General features: G+C 42.3%; 1 protein-coding gene across 6 annotated transcripts in view; it reads left to right on the plus strand.

Annotated features, from left to right (window-relative positions):
• TRAK1 (trafficking kinesin protein 1) overlaps positions 1–17,831 on the plus strand; it is a 238,668-nt gene that overhangs the window by 87,340 nt on the left and 133,497 nt on the right. For 3 of the 6 annotated variants that reach the window (XM_036759409.1, XM_036759411.1, XM_036759415.1), the window contains exon 1: positions 6,844–7,119. Coding sequence is in view for 1 of the 6 variants with exons in the window: in XM_036759414.1 (XP_036615309.1) it covers positions 14,402–14,489 (88 nt within the window). In the remaining 5 variants the exon portion in view is untranslated. Of the gene's footprint in view, positions 1–6,837; positions 7,120–14,282; positions 14,490–17,831 lie in introns of those variants that run through there. The other 3 variants (XM_036759410.1, XM_036759414.1, XM_036759407.1) reach the window with 3 other exon arrangements.

The following is a 17,831-nucleotide window of genomic DNA, read 5'->3' on the forward strand; positions in this document are numbered from 1 at the left end:
GGGGGACCAGGAGCAAGTCATGTAACTTCTTGGTACCCCAGGCAGTCTTCTAAGACTATAAGTTGCAGACTCTGCAGCAGCTAGGTGACACAGTGGATAAAGCACTGGGCCTGGAGTAAGAAAGACCTGAGTTCAAATCTAGCCTCAGACACTTATGAGGTATGTGGTCCTAGACAAGTCACTTAACGCTATTTGCCTCAGTTTCCTCATCTGGAAAATGAGCTGGAGAAGGAAATGGCAAACCAATATCTTTGCCAAGAAAACTCCATTTGGGGTCAGGAATAGTCAGATAGAAGTTGCTTATCTGCATTACTTTAGGGCATTTCCATACATAGAATTACCTGCACTGGTAGAATCACTAACCTTGTCTTCCATCCTCCCCGCAAAAAACAAAGTGCTTTTTTTTTTTTAAATCTAAGCACAGATAGACCTGGAAAACTGCCTATTAATTTAAGATCACTGTCTCTCTGTCTCTGTCTCTCCTTCCCCCCCCACCCCCGCCCTGCCCCTCATTGGTGAAAGGTTTCTTGGCCATGGTATTTAAAAGCCAAGTAGGTTGCCTTTCTCTCATGTGTTCTTATTCAAACTCACTTTTGATTCTAAGCCATTCATACAAGACTTGTTCTATGTGATTTATCTCTGTGATGAAAGCTTAACTTAAGTCTGAGGACAGCATTTAGAGAAGGGAAAGTTTTTCTCAAAATCCTTGTGTCAATCCATGGCTTCTGCATATATTGGGGATCCGAGCAGAGATGTTCAGACATAAATGTTTTGGAACCTCCCTGGCAACTGAGCACCAATCTGGCCCCATTATTATTCAGCACACTTGGCCTTGACTCTCTCAACTTCTTTGCTGAGCCCGTCCCTTTACGGAGGGAATAAGGTCATTCTCTTGGGAAGCCCGTGCTTATGTGAAACCGGGAGCTCCCTGCACAAAGTGATGAGCTGAGCGGAAAGGCTGGGAAGGGAGTCTTTTATGGACCGTGTAAGGAATAATGTGCCAAGCTCGGAATTGTGGAGAGGAGGGATCTAGGAGGTGGACAAGAATCGTTCCGTTTCACTCCCTCCCCTTTCCCTTCACATTCCATTTATAGAACCAAAGAGGAAAAGCTTGGAGGATGTTAGGTCCAACCTTCTCATTTTTCAAATGAGGAATTAGAGGCTTCCCCTGTAGGGGTGAAGTGATTACTCTGTGGTCGTGCAGCCCCTCACGGTGGGTTAGGGTCACCTGACTCCCATTCCAAGGCTTTTTCCATCACACGACGAGAAGGCTGGAACCTTTCAGGAACCTTTAGGTCTTGTGATTTTTTTTTTTTCCTTTTCTTTAACTCAGAATTGTGCCAAACTCAAAGGAGCACTAGACGTTACCAAAAATTTATGTGGCCCTGGACGCTTTGCCGAGTACTTTACGTCATTTCATTTGATCACTGTGAGAATGTGGATTTAAATAATGATTTTAGCATGTTAAATCTGTGAGTTAAAAAAAAAAAGAGAGACAGGCTTGTAACTATAGTTCTTTCACTGGCTAACTCTGTGACTTCGTGTAAGTCACATCCCCTCTAATGAGTCTGTTTATTTTTCTGTAAAATGGGCATGATTAATACCTTGGTCTGCCTTCCTATATGGTGGTTTTATGAGGAACCAAAGTAGTTAACAGATGTTGAAAGTGCTTTTGAAAACTGGAAAGTGTCTAGACTGACTTGATCCCAAATCCTCAATAAGATTCTCTTAGTTCTTAGTATCTATGAACATTAATTTAACTGTTGGCACTCAATGGAGTGGATAGGGTGCCAAGCCTGGAATCAGGAAGACTCTTCTTCCCGAGTTCAAAACCGGCCTTAGACACTTACTAGACACTTACTTAGACACATACAGTGTATGACCTTGGGTATGTCACTTAACCCTGTTTGCCTCAGTTTCCTCTTCTGTAAAATGTGCTGGAGAAGGAAATGGCAGACCACTCTGGTATCTTTGTCAAAAAATAAACCCAAACCCCAAATGTGGCCACGAAGAGTTAGACGTGACTGAAACGACGGAACAACAATGGTGGGCAACATGAGATCCTGGTCTAATAGTTAGGAAGCTGACCGTCAGCCCAGGATTTACTAAGAATATCCATGGAAAGCCAGCCTATGGAGCCTTCTTGGAAGGAGGACAAAGGAACTGAAATTGTTTTCATCTTGTGTCCAAAGTCAGCAATTAGCACATCGTTGGACACTTGGTTCATGTTGAACATGATCAAACAGACCATCATGAAGATAATTGTCGCTTACATACCAACATCCTTTATCTAGGAGGAAGTCGAGGCATTCCGTAAAGAACTTGACAAGATCTTTTAAATTAAATCACTAATAGTACCTACTACTTCACAGGCTGCTCTGAGGATCAAATGAAATAAAGCACTTGGTACATCTTCACATGATTTAAATGTCAGCTTTTATTTTAATATTATTACCTTGGTGACTTCAGCAGGAGAGAAAGGGTCACAAAATAGGATTCAGGAGCAAAAAAGGAGGATTTCAGCCAAAGGTTAATGGTTCCTCAGAAACTTCAGGCCTCAACACACTGAACAGTCATTTCAAGGAGAGTCAGAAGATACTGAACATGAAGAACATGGGTTGTGGAGTCACTACCAGTCATTGCTGGGGTTTCCTAGGGCAGGGCTGTCCAACCTTAGGTTTTTATTGAAACAATGGACAATATATTTTGATTTGCCATTTTAGTGAGAGCTCTGCGATAGCTTGGCTTCCTTTACTAAATCTTTTATGTAAATTTCTATGCTTGTAGGTGGGCCGCATAAATCGCACTGTGGGCATTTTAGACAGCCCTGTCCTAGGGAGAGTCACTTCACTTTTGAGGGCTTCAGTTTCCCCATCTTTAGAATGAGGGGGTTGGAGTAGGTGGCATCTGGGGTCCCTTCCAGCTACAAATCTGTAATCCAATGAGAGCAATGAGAAATGTCATACAAAATTTGACCTTATTTTAACAGGCAGGAAATAACCAGTCACACATACACATATAGTTATATATGTAAATATATGTGTATACAGACATATATTTTTATATGTTTTGTTGTTTAGTCATTTTTCAGTCATGTTTGACTCTTGGTCACTTCCTTAGCGAAGATACTGAGGTGGTTGCTATTTCCTTCTCCAGCGCATTTTACAGATGAGTAAATTGAGGCAAATGGAGTTAAAGAGGCAGACTGGGAGGATCTGTTCATATCTCTTTCTAGTAAAGATTTTATTAAGGGAGACACACTGAGAGACAGCTTAAAGAATTTTGAAGTTTGTAACGAAATATACAAATTTTATGTGTAAGCATATGTATGCTTGGCATTTTTAACTATTTGGTCATGGAATTTGGTCAAAGGATAGCTACTTGAAAGGAGATATAGGGCCATTGTCACAGCTGCCTTAAAATTCATAACCCATAATTTGTTAGCCTGATAATTTGGTAATAGTATGAAGCTTAACTCATTACTGTTGCCTCTTAGAAATCTGGTAATCTGTTACAGTGTGAGGTTTACTCTTAATCAAAAGGCATTTATTAAGATGTTACTATGTGTGAGGCACCATGTTAAGTATTGAGTATACAAAGAGAAATAAAAAATAGTTCCTGTTTTCAAGAAGGTTACATTCTAATAGAGGAGCTGTGTAGGTAAATAGACATAAACTAAATATAGATAAAAGGTGATTTTTTTTTTATTGGAAGGCAGTAGCAGCTAGGAGGATGGGAAGGGGCCTCCTGCCCAAGGTGGTGCTTGAGCTGAGTCAGGGCTAGAAGCCAGGGTTTCTAAGAGGTGGAGGTGAGAGAGGAGAGCATTCTGGGAGGGAGGCAGGCAGGCAGGGTAAGAAGGAAGGAAAGAAGGAAAGAGAAGGGAGAAAGAGAGGAAGGAAGGAAATGGAAGTAACAACAAATAAGCCTTGAGCACTAGGAAGGAACTCTGTCAGGAAGAGCTTTAAATTCCAAACAAAGGCATTTAATTTATATTTGATCCTGGAGATAATAGAGAACCACCAGAATTTAGTGAGTTAGGGTTGTGAGTTGATCAGACCTGCATTTAAGGAAGTAATATTGGCTGTTGAGTGTAGGATGAATTGGAGTGGGTGGTGAGACTCAAGCCCAAAGGCCAATTAAGAAGCTATTTGAATAATAGCACTGAAAGCTGTGGTGATGTAGTAGAGTGCTGGGCCTGGAGTCAGGAAGACTTGAGTTCAAATGCAGCCTCATTTACTAGCTGTGTGACTCTGGGCAACTCATTTAACCCTGTTTGCCTCAGTTTCCTCACCCGTAAAATGAGCTGGAGAAGAAAATGGTAAACCACTCCAGTACCTTTGCAAAAAATACCCAAAGGGGAGTTACAGAGGGTCAGATATGACAAACAACAACTAAACACCGAAGGGAGATTTGTTGTGGACAGAGGGAGACAAGAGGCTGGCTTCCAGAGAAGTCTGTATACTGCTAGACAGAGCAGCTCTGAAACTCTTGTAAGTTTCATATTAAAGGGCAACAAGGCATAACTCAGAATGGAAAATGATTATATCTGTCAGCAGTTATGCATAAAGAGTGTACTTTGCCCTTCAGGGCTGTTATCTCAGCATTACTTACTTCAGGTCATTGCATCTCTGCCCTGTGCCTGGTTAAACAGATCTTGTTATGGACAAAACTCACATAATTTGGATACAAAACATTCCTAAGATCCCTGTGTAGGAATACAGTTAAGCCTCTGTTATTATTATTTTAGATCTGCCAATCCTTGTTGTGGGAAAAGGTCTTCACTTTGAGAATCATAACCTTCCCAGAAGGTGGCATGGGTACATTGTGAAGAGGACTGGGCTGGACGTGGAAGTCAGCAAACCTTGATTTGAATCCCAACTCTGACACAGATTAGCTCTGTGATCTAAAGCCAAGTTACTCAGTCACTCTGTCTCAGTTTCCCTATTTGTAAAATAGTGATTATGTTTGCAATACCCACACCTCATGGAGATGTGATGAGAAAATACCTGTTACAACTGACTAGGTCCAAAGCTTTTCTCCACTGTGTCATATTGAGTAGAAGTAAACCACTTGAAGACAGGAATTGTTTTACATTTTGTCATTGTGCCTTCAGTATCTGGCCTGTAGTATGTGCTTAATAGATGTTTGTGAATTGGATTAAATTAAAATTAAATTTTAAAAATTGAATTAAATTAAACATTAAATTAAATTAAATTTGAGCTTGTTCAACCCATTCTTCACCCTTTGCTTTACTCTTCTCACAAATCAACATGATTTTTAACAAATACTAATGGGCATTACATATGACCAGCACATTTAAAGCCAATAGATTAAGGAAGACAAATACTTGGAAAATTCTAAGTCTAAGCAAATTCTTGGATAAGAAGTAGGATGATTCTAATCCCAATTATTCTGAAGTATTATTTTCAAATCAGGCCTCAGACACTTACTAGCTATGTGACCCTGGCCAAGTCACTTAACCTTGTTTGCCTCAGTTTCTTCGTTTGTAAAATGAGTTCGAGAAAAAAATTGCAAACCACTTTAGTATCTTTGCCAAGAAAACCCCAGAATGAGGACATGAAGAATCAGATATGACTGAAAACAACAAAATTATTTTCATAATTTGAAGGTCTGTGCAGATTATAAAGTTGATTCATGACAAGGTAATAATTAGGACAGTGAAGTAACCATATTGAAAATTTATACCAGGACTATCTTACATAATGTATCAAAACCAAAGCTTCCTATACCAATTAATTGTAATGCCTAAAAGTGAAGTCATCTTTAAAGAATCCTTGCTTTCTTAAAGACTTTATTTTTAAAAAAGTTCTGAGTTTAGATTAGGTTGTCCTTATTTATGAGCAGAGCCATTAATATTGGCAGCAAAAGTTCTTTGGAATATTTCAGGAAGACTATTGTATCACAGAATTTTAGAGTCCCAAAGGACCTCAGAAACCACTACGTCTCGCCCATCCCCATAAACCATAGATACAGTATATGTCAAATTGTCATTTAATAATTCGATTTTGCTTCTTTGAGCCCTTTGAGGGAAAAGCATTGGTTCTCAGGGCTTAAGTTTCTGTTCACCCATGTTATCAGATTAAATGTTCACTCTTAACCAGAGTAATCCACAAGCATTCATTGAGGACTTACTCTGTGTCCATTACCGTACTAAGTCCTGGGGGTATTTTTGTTGTTCAGTCTCCGGTCTTGTCTGACTCTTGTGACCCTATTTGGAGTTTTCTTTGCCAGGGTATTGGAGTGATTTGCCATTTCCTTCTCCACTCCATCTTACAGATGAGAAACTGAGGCAAGCAGGGTCGAGTGACTTGCCCATTCAGGTCTTTCTGACTCCAGGCCCAGCGTTCTATCCATTCAGCCACCTAGCTCCTCCTTAATGGATGAGAAAATTTGCTAACTTTAGGATTGTTGATTACTGCACTTTTCCTGTAGCCTGAGGCACAATTAGGGGATTGATTTAATTTGGGAAGGCGGAAGGGAGTGTTAAGGTGGGGGAAGTACTGAGGCCTAGGTTGGTAGGAATGGTGGGGGTGCCTGAGGGGTGATTGACTTCAGCTCTGACCCTGGTGTGGTTGTCTTTGGTTTATCACTCCCTACTCTGTCTGCTTGGGGAGGAGCACAATTCCCTGAGTCTTGCCAAGAGACTTCACGTATTCTCAGTGAGTTTCCTGCAGGTTAACCTGTTTAAATATGAAAGGAGGTAATTTATGTTTCTAAGTAACTGTCTGTTTCACTAAACATGTTTGTGAATGCCTGCTTAGACAATGCAGAACTTACCGCTTTCCTCTACTGACCTGATATTTTTTTTTTTCGCAGACCCTTTTCAAAGAGCTGCTGTGTCCACAAGACCTAGACCTGATCCCTCGAGCTCCCAGCACTGGTCCCCCCATGGCAGTTTGTATATCCCAGTGAAACCTGCCAAGCTGGACGCCACAGCTTTGCCCACCGACATCTTGGCCACCACTGTGCCCCTTCCTGAGACTTGTGACCATGCGGTCTTAGCCTGCAGTCCGGGCATTCACGAAGAACACTATGTAAGTGAAGCCTTGGAAGATGTGTCCGATTGCAGGAAATACCGAGATGCCTGCACCATTACTGGTAAGCGATACCTTGAGTGGGGAAACTTCGGAGTGCTGTTACCCTTGCCCTGGGGAAGTACAAGATGTGATATGTTCTGACTACATATATGATGTTTTCCCTCTACTCTTAAAAATCTTCAATGGCTCTCAAATGTTTCTAAGATAAGTGTTTGGCTTGGCTTTCAAGCCCTCTATGATCTGTCTCCTAAGGATCTCTGCAGCCTTATTTCAAATTCTTCCCCTTCATGCCAGACAGACTAGGCTGCTAGCTGTTCCCTTGTCCTCGTATACTACATTGTGTTTCCCACCTCTTTGCCTTATACAAGTCATCCTCAATGCCTGGAATTCTCTTTTTCCTCACCTCTGACCCTTCAAATCTCCAACTTCTTTCCAAGCATAACTTGGGTGTTGCCATCTCCTACTGTGTTGGTAAACAAAATGGGCTCTTAGCACTCAGTTCAACCAAGTGCTCTTGAAGACTTTGGCCTTTGTTTCCTTGATTAGATTTTGGAATCCTTGGTGACCTCCTTGCCTCAGGGGAGGGCCTAGTTTGCACATGAGTTTGAGTGACATGTTTGGGAAATCAGAGGCTTTTAGACCATGTGGGTTTAAGTCGCCTCTTTGTGACGATTCTAGGTCCCGTGGGTGAATCGCGTGTGTGACTCACCCTTGACCCTGAAAAAGATAAAAACCGGGGGTTGGCTTTCTCTTCTTAGGAGATCTCACCCACAGCCATGATGGCCAGCGTGACTCTGGGTCAGCCCTTGTTATGAGCTCCGGGCTTGAACCTAGATGTTGGTAACGATGAATTGTATTTGGCCTGTCTGTCAATATTTGTAATTTGTTTGTATTTGCTCTGAAGTTCAGGGTGCTGGTTTTTTCCCTGAAATAAGTGAATAGTATTTGTATGCTGAATTAAAGTAAGCTTGTCAACCCCTTAACTTGTTTTCCTTACTAAAGCAGATCAACAGAATCTGGGCTTTTGTAGTGTGCTGGTAGCATTCTTGTTGTTGGGCTTGTGTTGGTCTTTTCACCCCCACAACAGCTGCAAGCCAGATTGTTAAAACACCTACTTAAGGCCTCTGTGTCTTTAGTGGTTTTTTTTCCCTTTTGAAACTATTCCCTTTTGTGCTATTTTGAATGTATATTGTATTTATTTACTTCTTAGAATCACTAGCTGTTTTCAAAGCTCAGCTTAAGGGCCACCACCCATGGGAGACCTTTCCTCCTCACATCCACATTACTGCATGTTTGTTGTACAGGTTGTTTTTCCATGTAAAATCTCCTTTAGGCTGGTAAATTTTGTTTTTTTTGTACTTTCAGCACATCATTCAGTTTTAATTAAGTGCCTCTTATGTGCCAGGCATGGTGCTAAGTCCTGGGGATATAAAAAGAGGCAAAAGACAGTCCCTGCACTCAAGGAGCTGACAGTGTAGTGGGAGAGACATGAAATCAAATAAATACGAAGTGAAACTATATACATACTAAATGGAAATCACTAACAGAGGGAAGGCACTAGAATTAAGGGGAGTCGGGAAAAGCTTGGGAGTAGGGCAGCTAGATGTCATAGTGGATAGAGTGCCAGACCTGGAGTTAGGAAGACCTAAGTTCAAATGTGGTCTCAGACATTTACTGTGTGACTCTGGGCAAGTCACTTAACCCTGTTTGCCTCAGTTTCCTCATCTGTAAAATGAGTTGAAGAAGGAAATGGCAAACCACTCTAGTATCTTTGCCAAGAAAAAGCCCAAATGGAGTCATAAAGAGTCGGATATGATTGAAACAACTCAACAACAGCAATAACAGGAAAGGCTTCCTATGGAATGTGAGATTTTAGTTGGGACTTAAAGGAAGCCAGGGAGCTAAGTAGTCCTAGTGGAGGGAGAGTATTTCAGGCATGAGGGACAGCCTAAGAAAATGCCTGGAGCCAAGAAATGAAGTGTGGTGTCAGTGGATAGAAGAGTAAGTATCAGGAATAAGGTGTAAGAAGATTGAAAGGTAGAAGGGGCTTAGGTTATGAAGGGCTTTGAATGCCAAGCAAAACATTTTGGATTTACTCCTAGAGGCAATGGGAAGCCCCTGCAGTTTATTGAGTAGGGGGAGACATGGCATGCGACAGATGGTGAGTCCAGGATGACTCCTAGGTTGGGAGCATGATTTTGCCCTCTACAGTAATGGAGTGGAGGGGAGAGTTTGGGGGAGAAGATGATAGTTTTGTCTTGTACATATTGAGCTGCTGGACCTCTGGTTTCAGATTTGTAAAAGGTAGTTGGGTGTATGAAGTCAGCAGAGAAGTTAGGGTAAGGTGGATAGCTGTATGTCTGTATAGAGATAGTAATTAAGTCCACGAGAGCTGATGAGATCAAATGAAGTCTTATTACGGGAGAAGAGGAGAGGGCCCAGGGCAGAACCCTGAGGGATACCTGTGTTTGTTGTTTGGTTGTATGTGACTCCTCATGGGGATGCCAAGAAAGTACTAGCAGTTTCTGTCCTAAGAAAGGGTGTGGATGTTCTAATGAAATTAGAAATCTAAATGTTTAGAGGTTGATTTGTTTAGGTATTATATCCTCCTACCAGAATGTAAGCCCCTAGAAGGAAGGGATTATTTTTGTTCTGGTTACACAGTCCTTGTTACTAAGTAGAGGCTTTGTTAGAATTGAATTAAAGTTAGTTCAGGCTTGAAGCCTCTCTGGGCAGGGATAAAAATTGATTGTAATTGATTAATTGATTTGCAAACCTATAACATGCCTTGTTTTGTACTACTTCCATACCTTTTAAAATGATCCTATCCCAGACCTATTGGAATCGCATATTAGTCAGTCAGCATCATTTATTGATTGCCCATGGAGTACCAGGACATTCATCTGTGCTTCTCAATGCTTGAAGAATCTGCAGAACTCTTGATTTGGGGCTTCCTCTCTGGAAGCAAATCTTGGCTCAGAAAGGTGGCCTCCACAGTTTGCCAGATGAGTCTCCAAACTCTATGGGCTAATTCACAGTAAAATGTTATCGTTCATCCTTCATTCTCTAAGAGGACTGATGATGTCATGGGGTGATGTCTTGACTTACATGTGGATTGGATGTAAGTGAGGCAGAGCTGTGCAAAGGAGTTAGCCTTACTCTCTCCTCTAGAGTCATCCATGTCCAGTGGCAAGACAGAAGTCAAGACAGCTGGTGGTGGCCCAGGGTGCAGTAGATGACCTTGGCCTTTATAAGCTCTCCAGGGCATGGGCTGGTTTGGTGTCAGTGAATCAACAAGCATTTATTAAGTAGCTACTCGGTGCTAGGTATCTCACTAAGCTGTGAGGATATGAAGACAAAAAACCTGGCCGTGCCTCCAAGGAGCTTACACTCTAATGAACATATATAAATACTTGATAATGTATGTATAGTGAATACAGGGTGCTTTGAAGGAGGGCATGCACCAGCAGCTTGGGGGATTAGGAAGGGGATTCTTAGCCTAGGGTCCATAGATTTGAGGGGAGGGGGTCTGTGAACTTGGATGGCCAAAATAATTACTTCTTTGCCTTCATTAAGCTGTAAGTAAAATTTCACATTTCTTTCACTTAAGAATATAGGCAGCAAACCACAGTAGCATTAGGCTTCCCCAGACTGTCAAGGGGATTAAATAAAAAAAGCCATGGTACAGACATGGCTAATATGGAAATATGTTTTGCATGACTTCACATGTATAACTGATATCATATGGCTTGCCTTCTCAAGGGGTGGGGGAGGGATGGGAGGGAGAGAGACAATTTGGAACTCAAAATTTTAAAAAATGAATGTTAAAACATTTAAAACATGTAATTGGGAAATATTTAATGAAATAAATAGAGATTTGTCCAAAATAAAGACTTTTGGTGCAGAAGGTAGCATCAGGACTGAATATTCAAGGATAGAGGGATTCTCTGAAGGGGCAGTGAGGAGGGACCTCCTCACTTTCCTGTGCCCTAGACTTGGGGGATGGCCAGCCAGTGCAAGTGCATTGGGCTGGAAAAAGGATGACATGTGAGAAGGACAGTGAGTGGACCAGTATGAATGCCAGGAGGGGAATGAATATGTCGTAAGGCTGGAGAGATAGAGGCACCAGGCTGCAAAGAGATTTAAATATTAAACAGAAGAGTTTATTGTCCTACAAGTAGCAGGGAGCCACAGATGTTTGTTGAGGGGTTTGGAGTAGGGGTATGACATAGTCAGACCTGTTTGGTGGCTGTGTGAAAAGAAGAGGGATTGGAGTCAGTCAGTTAATGTTTGTTAAAGCACCTGCTATTTGCCAGGCACTTGGCTAAAGTTGGGGATACAGATGTGAAAAAAGACAGCCCTTGCCCTCAAGGAGCTTACAAAAGGAAGCTAAAAAGGTGGTGGGAGCAGGGAGGGGAAGGAGGCATGGTAGAGAAGTCCCAAAGATGAGAAATGAAGAGATGTTCTGAGCTGAGCTCCTTCCTTATATGGAGGGTTTAGAGTTCATGGTCCCATAGTCTAATCCAAGAAATAGGGGGGTAGTGATGAGGCTGAGTAGGAGTGGGAGAGAAAACTGAGGCAGGAAGCCATGGCAACAGCCAAGTCAGTTGGTTGATGAGGATCTGAATTGACATAGTGACCGTGTGAGTGGACAGATGTCCCACATGTGGGAAATTGACGAGACTTGGCAACACATTGGATATGGAGGTGTTGGTGAGGAGGAGGACACCAGGGTTTCAAGCCTGGGTGACTGTGAGGATAGTGGCACATTTTACAATAACAGAGAAATTCAGGAGAAGGGAGGGTTTTAGGGGAAAGAAAATGAGGTCAGTTTTGGCCCTGTTGAGTTTGAGACTCATACAGAACATCCAGCTGGAAATGACTAATAGGTATTTGACGGTGTGAGATTATCTCAGGAGAGAGTTTGGGGCTGGTTATATTGATCTGAGAAAGAGCTGTCTTCGGATAATTGAACCCAAGGGAGCCTTACCAGTAGGAGGTACCTAATGAATATTTGTTCATTCAGACTGAACAAGAGACCCTTATTAGACCCCTTTGCAGTTTGGAAGCTGCCAGGGCTAGTACTTCTCTAGTATAGAGGCCACCTTCACATGGCCAATGAAGCATTAGAGCAAAAGCATCTAGGAGGCACAGTGGAGAGAGTCTTGGACTTAGAGTCAGGAGGACCTGAATTTGAATCCAGCTGTGTGACCTTGGGCAAGTCACTTAACCTCTGCCTGCCTCAGTTTCTTCATCTGTAAAATAGGAATAGTAATAGCATCTACTCTTCCAGTATTGTTATGATGATCAAATGAGAAAATGTTTATAAAGCACTTTGCAAACCAGAAAAAGCATAGATTCTTATAAAAAGCATGGACTTCAGTGAGTTCATTTTGCCTGGGAAGACTCAAATGGTTGCATTCAGAGAGCCCAGGCTCTTTTGCAGAGCCCCGTGACTGTGACTGTGATTAAATTTTAATTAGAGAGAAAGGATGATGTGTCACTGACGCATTCCCCATCAGCCATTTTGGTTTTTGCCCTTGAGATTACAAGAAGATTAATGCGAGTGTGCTGTGTACATTGCACACACACACATAAGCATACAGACAGCTATAATGATACCATTAGTAAAAGTATAATCCATGAGAGTGTAGGAACTCATTTTTAAAATTTTTAAAAATATTTTATTTTTTGCTTTTCGTCCATACTTTTTGCTCCAGGTTGATATCCATCTTGATAGTGGAAGGAGAACATGCGTCCTAGTCAGGCTCATGTTTAGTCTCTGACATCGATTGCCTGTGTGCCCCAGTCAGTCAGACACGGCTCTAATGCCAGCACCCTCATAGTCCAGGACGACTGGATGAAATAAGACACTCACAAGTCACTAAACATTTAACAAGCAGCAGGTTTATTTAGTCCTAACACAGAGATAATGGATGGTGGGACGGAAGAACCCGGTATTGGGAGTCAGGAGATCCAGGTAGGGCCTGCTTGACAATGAAATAATCATTTCACCCCATGGGGGGCCTCAGTTTCCTCATTTGTAAAATGAGAGGGTTGGCCCTTAGCTTCTCAGGATGGGGGCTCCTCCTCTTCATCTGGAAATGCTGGTTAGTAATCATCAGGGTATATTGATTTGTTTGGTCTTGGGTACCGGTACCACCGTATCTGAGAGAGACAAACCATGAGCCTGGACTTTTTAGGACCTGGAATCTGCCTCAGGAAAGCCAGGGGCCATTTAGGTCCCAGGGGCAGCTTTGCCCTATCACATCTGCAGAGCAGACACTGGTCTGTGTTAGTTCCTTATACCAACGACAGGTCTGATCCCCTGAAAATGTGGTCAATAATCGGGATGGAATCATAGGAGTTAGATCAGGAAAAGATTTCAGATTCATCTAGTGCCACCATTTTATGGATGAGGAAGGTGGAGATTTGTCTAAAGTGACCCATAGCAGGGCTGGGGCAAGAACACAGCTCTCTTGGCTCAAATGCTGTCATTTCCACCGCACATCTCTAAGGAGAAAGATTTCCTGCTATGGCAGCCTGGTTAAAATGTTTTTAGTCACTTTGAAAGGGACAGAAAGGCAGCATAGTATAGTGGGGAAAGCCCTAGGGCAGCGAGGTGGCACCATAGTGCACAGAGCACCAGACCTGAGTCAGGAAGACTCATCTTCGTGAGTTCAAATCTGGCCTCAGACACTTACTAGCTGTGTGACCCTGGGCAAGTCACTTAACCCCATTTGCCTCAGTTTCCTCATTTGTAAAATGAGCTGTAGAAGTAAATGGCAAACCATCCCAGCATCCTTGCCAAGAAAACCTCAAATGGGGTCACAAAGAGTTGAATAACAGTGAAACCTGATGATTTCTTCAAAGAACTAATTTCTTCAAAGAACATTTGAGGAGACTGAATTTGTATTGGGCTTTAAGTACAAATAATACTCACTAAGTTTACAGAGATGCAAATGGTGGAATGGGCTTGTTTTTATTTGTTTGGGGAGGGGGAGGGATCATCATGGGGAAGAGAAGCAGGGCACCGCGAAGACCCTCCCTGACCAGGACATCATCTGCTCATTGTGCTGTCTTCTCGGTACGTGGTTTTCTGCTAGGGGTGGTTTAACAGAGTACCGAGAAGAGAATTTGGGCAGATGGCCCAGAGTTACATAACCAGTTGTGATCTTTGAACAGCTCAGATTCCAAAGACCTGCCCCAGCATACAAACTAAAAGGGAGAGGAGGGGGCAGGAGGTAGTTGGGTCTCTGCTGGTGCTGGGCTTGGAGGCTTTGCTCCCTTGGTCCAGGATTTCATGATTGGTTCTCAGGGTTCTCTGATTGTGGTTTTTGTCCATGGCGTTGGTGGCACAGGTTGGGGAGCCCTTAATCACCCATTCTTTGGTAAGACTTCAGCCCAAACTGATAAGTACAAATAATTTTGGTAAGTATGACTGATTGCGGGCTTTTTTTTTTCTTTTTTAAAGTTGTCTTCTGTGTATTCTTAGCATGACTGTGATGGAGACAGAAGTTTCACCTTTTTATGTCTTACACTATTCTGCTCTTCTACCTGTGGAATATTCCCAGGTGATCAGAAGTGGCTATTTTGAGGACGCAAGGTTATGATCTTCCGTTTCATTTAGGGCTTGGGGGCAGGACATGTGTAGTGGGAGGAGCTCTAGATTTGAAATCTGAATAGCTGACTTCTGGGTTTGATTCCCATCTCTTCCACTGACCTGTGACCTCCTTGTGTGGGGAGACAGTAGAAAGAATATCCTGGATTTGCAGCCAAGGTCCTGAGTTCAAATCCCAGCTCTGCTATTAAAAATGACAGATATAAAAACAAATTTTATGGAATTCAGGATAATAGATTTTGAAAGTGCTGTGTCTTGAGTGTGATAGGAATTTCAAGTTAGAGCTAGAAGGAACCTCAGAGGTCAGCTAGCCAAAGCCTCTCATTTTCTGGATGGAGAAATTGGTGCTTCCAGGTCAAGTAACATGATGATGATGATGATGATGGTGATGATAGTAAAAGTAATGAAAAAAAGTAGAAAGTAGGAAGACTAGGATTCCAATCTAGGTCCTTTTGATCTAGGGTTCTTTGCCATTCAATCAAAATAGGGTAGTGGAATGAAATTTCTTTGCTATAGAGTGGGCTTACTTTGTTAATTAATGGCTTGGAGGCTGATTCGCTGAGTTTTTGCTTTTATTCCAACTGGAAGGCTGTCTTCTCTCCATCTGTGCCTGGTGAAATCTTACCCATTCTTGGAGGCCTGTCTCAAAAGGTCGGGTCCTGTCTGCATGACACCCTGTCACCCTGGCTGAAAGGGACCTCTCCCCACCCTGAACTGACAGCTGCTTGTTTGGACAACTTAGCATGTATTGGCTAGTCTTATGGTTAATTTGTTTGTGTTATAGCAGGAATCCTGCTGGGCTGGGAGTTAGGAAATCTGGGTTCTGCCCTTGGTCCTGGTGCCAGCTAGTACCTCACCTCTTTGAGGAGAATAGGGTTTTGACTTAGATGATTTCTAAGGTCCCCTTTGGTCCTAACGATTGATCTGTGATTACCAGACCTTCTTTCCCTTTAGATTTTAAGTTCCCTGAGGGTGGAAGAGATCATTCAAATCATTCAGTGGAAGGAGCTAGGTGGTGCCGTGGTTTATAGAGCACAGGACCTGGAGTCAGGAAGACTTGAGTTCAAATTCTGCCTAAGATACCTGCTAGTTGTGTGACCACAGCGAGCAAGGTGCTTATCTTCTGTTTACCTCAGTCTCCTCAACTGTAAAATGGGAATAATAAAGGCATCTGTCTCTCAGGGTTGTTACAAGGATCAAATGAGATAATATTTGTAAAGAGCTTAGCATGCTGCCTGGCACGCAGTAGGTGCCACATAAATGTGTTATAGTTATTATTAGTCAGGGATCAGGAGGGCCTGGGCATCATATGTATCGAGCAGGGAGAACCAACAGGGAAAAAGTCCAGTCTTTGGTCCTTTCTAAATCAGATTTACATCACCAGTATGCCAAGTGTAGTTCATTACATACAGTAAGCACTCAATATTTGTTGACAAAAAAGAATGAAGAATAGACTGTAGAATGGAAGTTGGAAAGAACAGAGGCTCTCCATTGCCTTTCCCTTCCCTCCCTTTCAGTGAGTGGAGAGAGATTGGCTCTTCTAGTTTCCCTGGGTTTTTCCAAATTCTGCCTGTGGTGAGAAATCCTAACATGCCACACTTTTCAAATTTCCTGGGCTCTTCCTGCCCCTCTCTTGGTGAAGTGCACATGTTCTCCTCCTTTCTCTTAAGCTATGTCATGACAAACCCTTCCAACAATTCCTGCATAGGATGTCTCAGCCCTGGCGGGCACAGGCCAGGACAAGCAGAATTCATCCCTGGGGATGAGGGGGTTCCGGTCCCATGATCTCCCATCCCAAAGTAAGCTAATAAGCATTTTATCTTTAGCTTATAAGTTCCCTACCGGGTTGGTTGAGGATACGTGGAGAGGATGTTATACAGAAAGCATGGTTTTTAAGTGCCTCTCAATAGGAACGATATAAAAGGCCCCTGATTTAGAAACCCCTCCTATTCCTTTAGCCATGATAAATGTAGGTAGCATACTTGATTTTGCCCCTTTTTGTATCCTCAGAGCTAAGCACAGTGCCTGACACATAATAAACACTTAATAAAAATGTTTATTGATTAATTTTTCTTGAAAAGTTTCAGGTGTAGAAATTATTATACATTGTTACAGCTAACATATTACAAATTGAGTCCTACATGATTTTTCAGGGACAATTTTGGTGCACAACAAGACCATTCATTTTGGACTCCAAGCCTTTTCCATCCATTCCACTGCTGAATCCCCTTGTCTTTTTATGCCATCTCTTTCTATCAGAATGCCATCTCCTTGAGATCAAGGACTGCCTTATTCTTTCTCTTTGTTTCCCCATCAGTTGGCACAGTGCTTGGCACTTGGTGCTCAATAAATGCTTGTTCACTCATTCTAAGATGAATCTTTGTAGACCAGTTGTCCAGTGGAAGCAAAGAGAAACAGACTGTGAGATATCCAGTTCTTTGACAGTATGAAAGAATGTAACCTCTAATCAAAGAAAATAACAAATTCTTCCTTTCCCTTTCCTGATCTCTCTTCTGTTTATCACCCACAAATGACAAGTTTTAGCTGGCTGTTTATGGAAACGCCTCTTGTATCTGAAGTCATTTTGTGGTTCCTGCATTTAATATAGGGTTGATGACATACTCTGGGGTTGAGTAATTTTGACCTTGACAAAAGGAAAAACCGACATGGAGAACTAACTCTTTTCTCAGTCTGTTCTTGCTTAAACTAAACTAAACAGTATTAATCTCTTCCTTGAGACTGCTGACAAATGAACAGGTTTGGTGTTTTTACCAATGTTTTGGTAGTGATTGATTCTTAATACCTGAGAATTCACATGTGGGGAATTCCCTCTGTAAAAGCAGATGGATGTTTGTTCTTCCAGAGTTACCTGGGGGTACTGAAAGGTTGAGTGATTAGACCATGGTAACCCATATGTGTCAATAGGAATTTCAACCGAGGTCGTAGGGTCATAGATTTAGAATCAGAAGGGACCTTAGAGGTCCAACCCCCTCATTTTACAGATGAGGAAACTGAGGCTCAGTGCCTAGTGACTGAGCTCAGATTTGAACCTGGGTCTTCTGACTTCAAATCAAGTGTTCTTTCCACTGTGCCACCTGGCTCCAAGGCCAGTCCTCTATTTGGAGAGTACACTTACTTTGAAGTTTACAGCA

This window comes from Trichosurus vulpecula, chromosome 5 (genome assembly GCF_011100635.1).
Source record: "Trichosurus vulpecula isolate mTriVul1 chromosome 5, mTriVul1.pri, whole genome shotgun sequence".
Lineage (NCBI taxonomy): Eukaryota > Metazoa > Chordata > Mammalia > Diprotodontia > Phalangeridae > Trichosurus > Trichosurus vulpecula.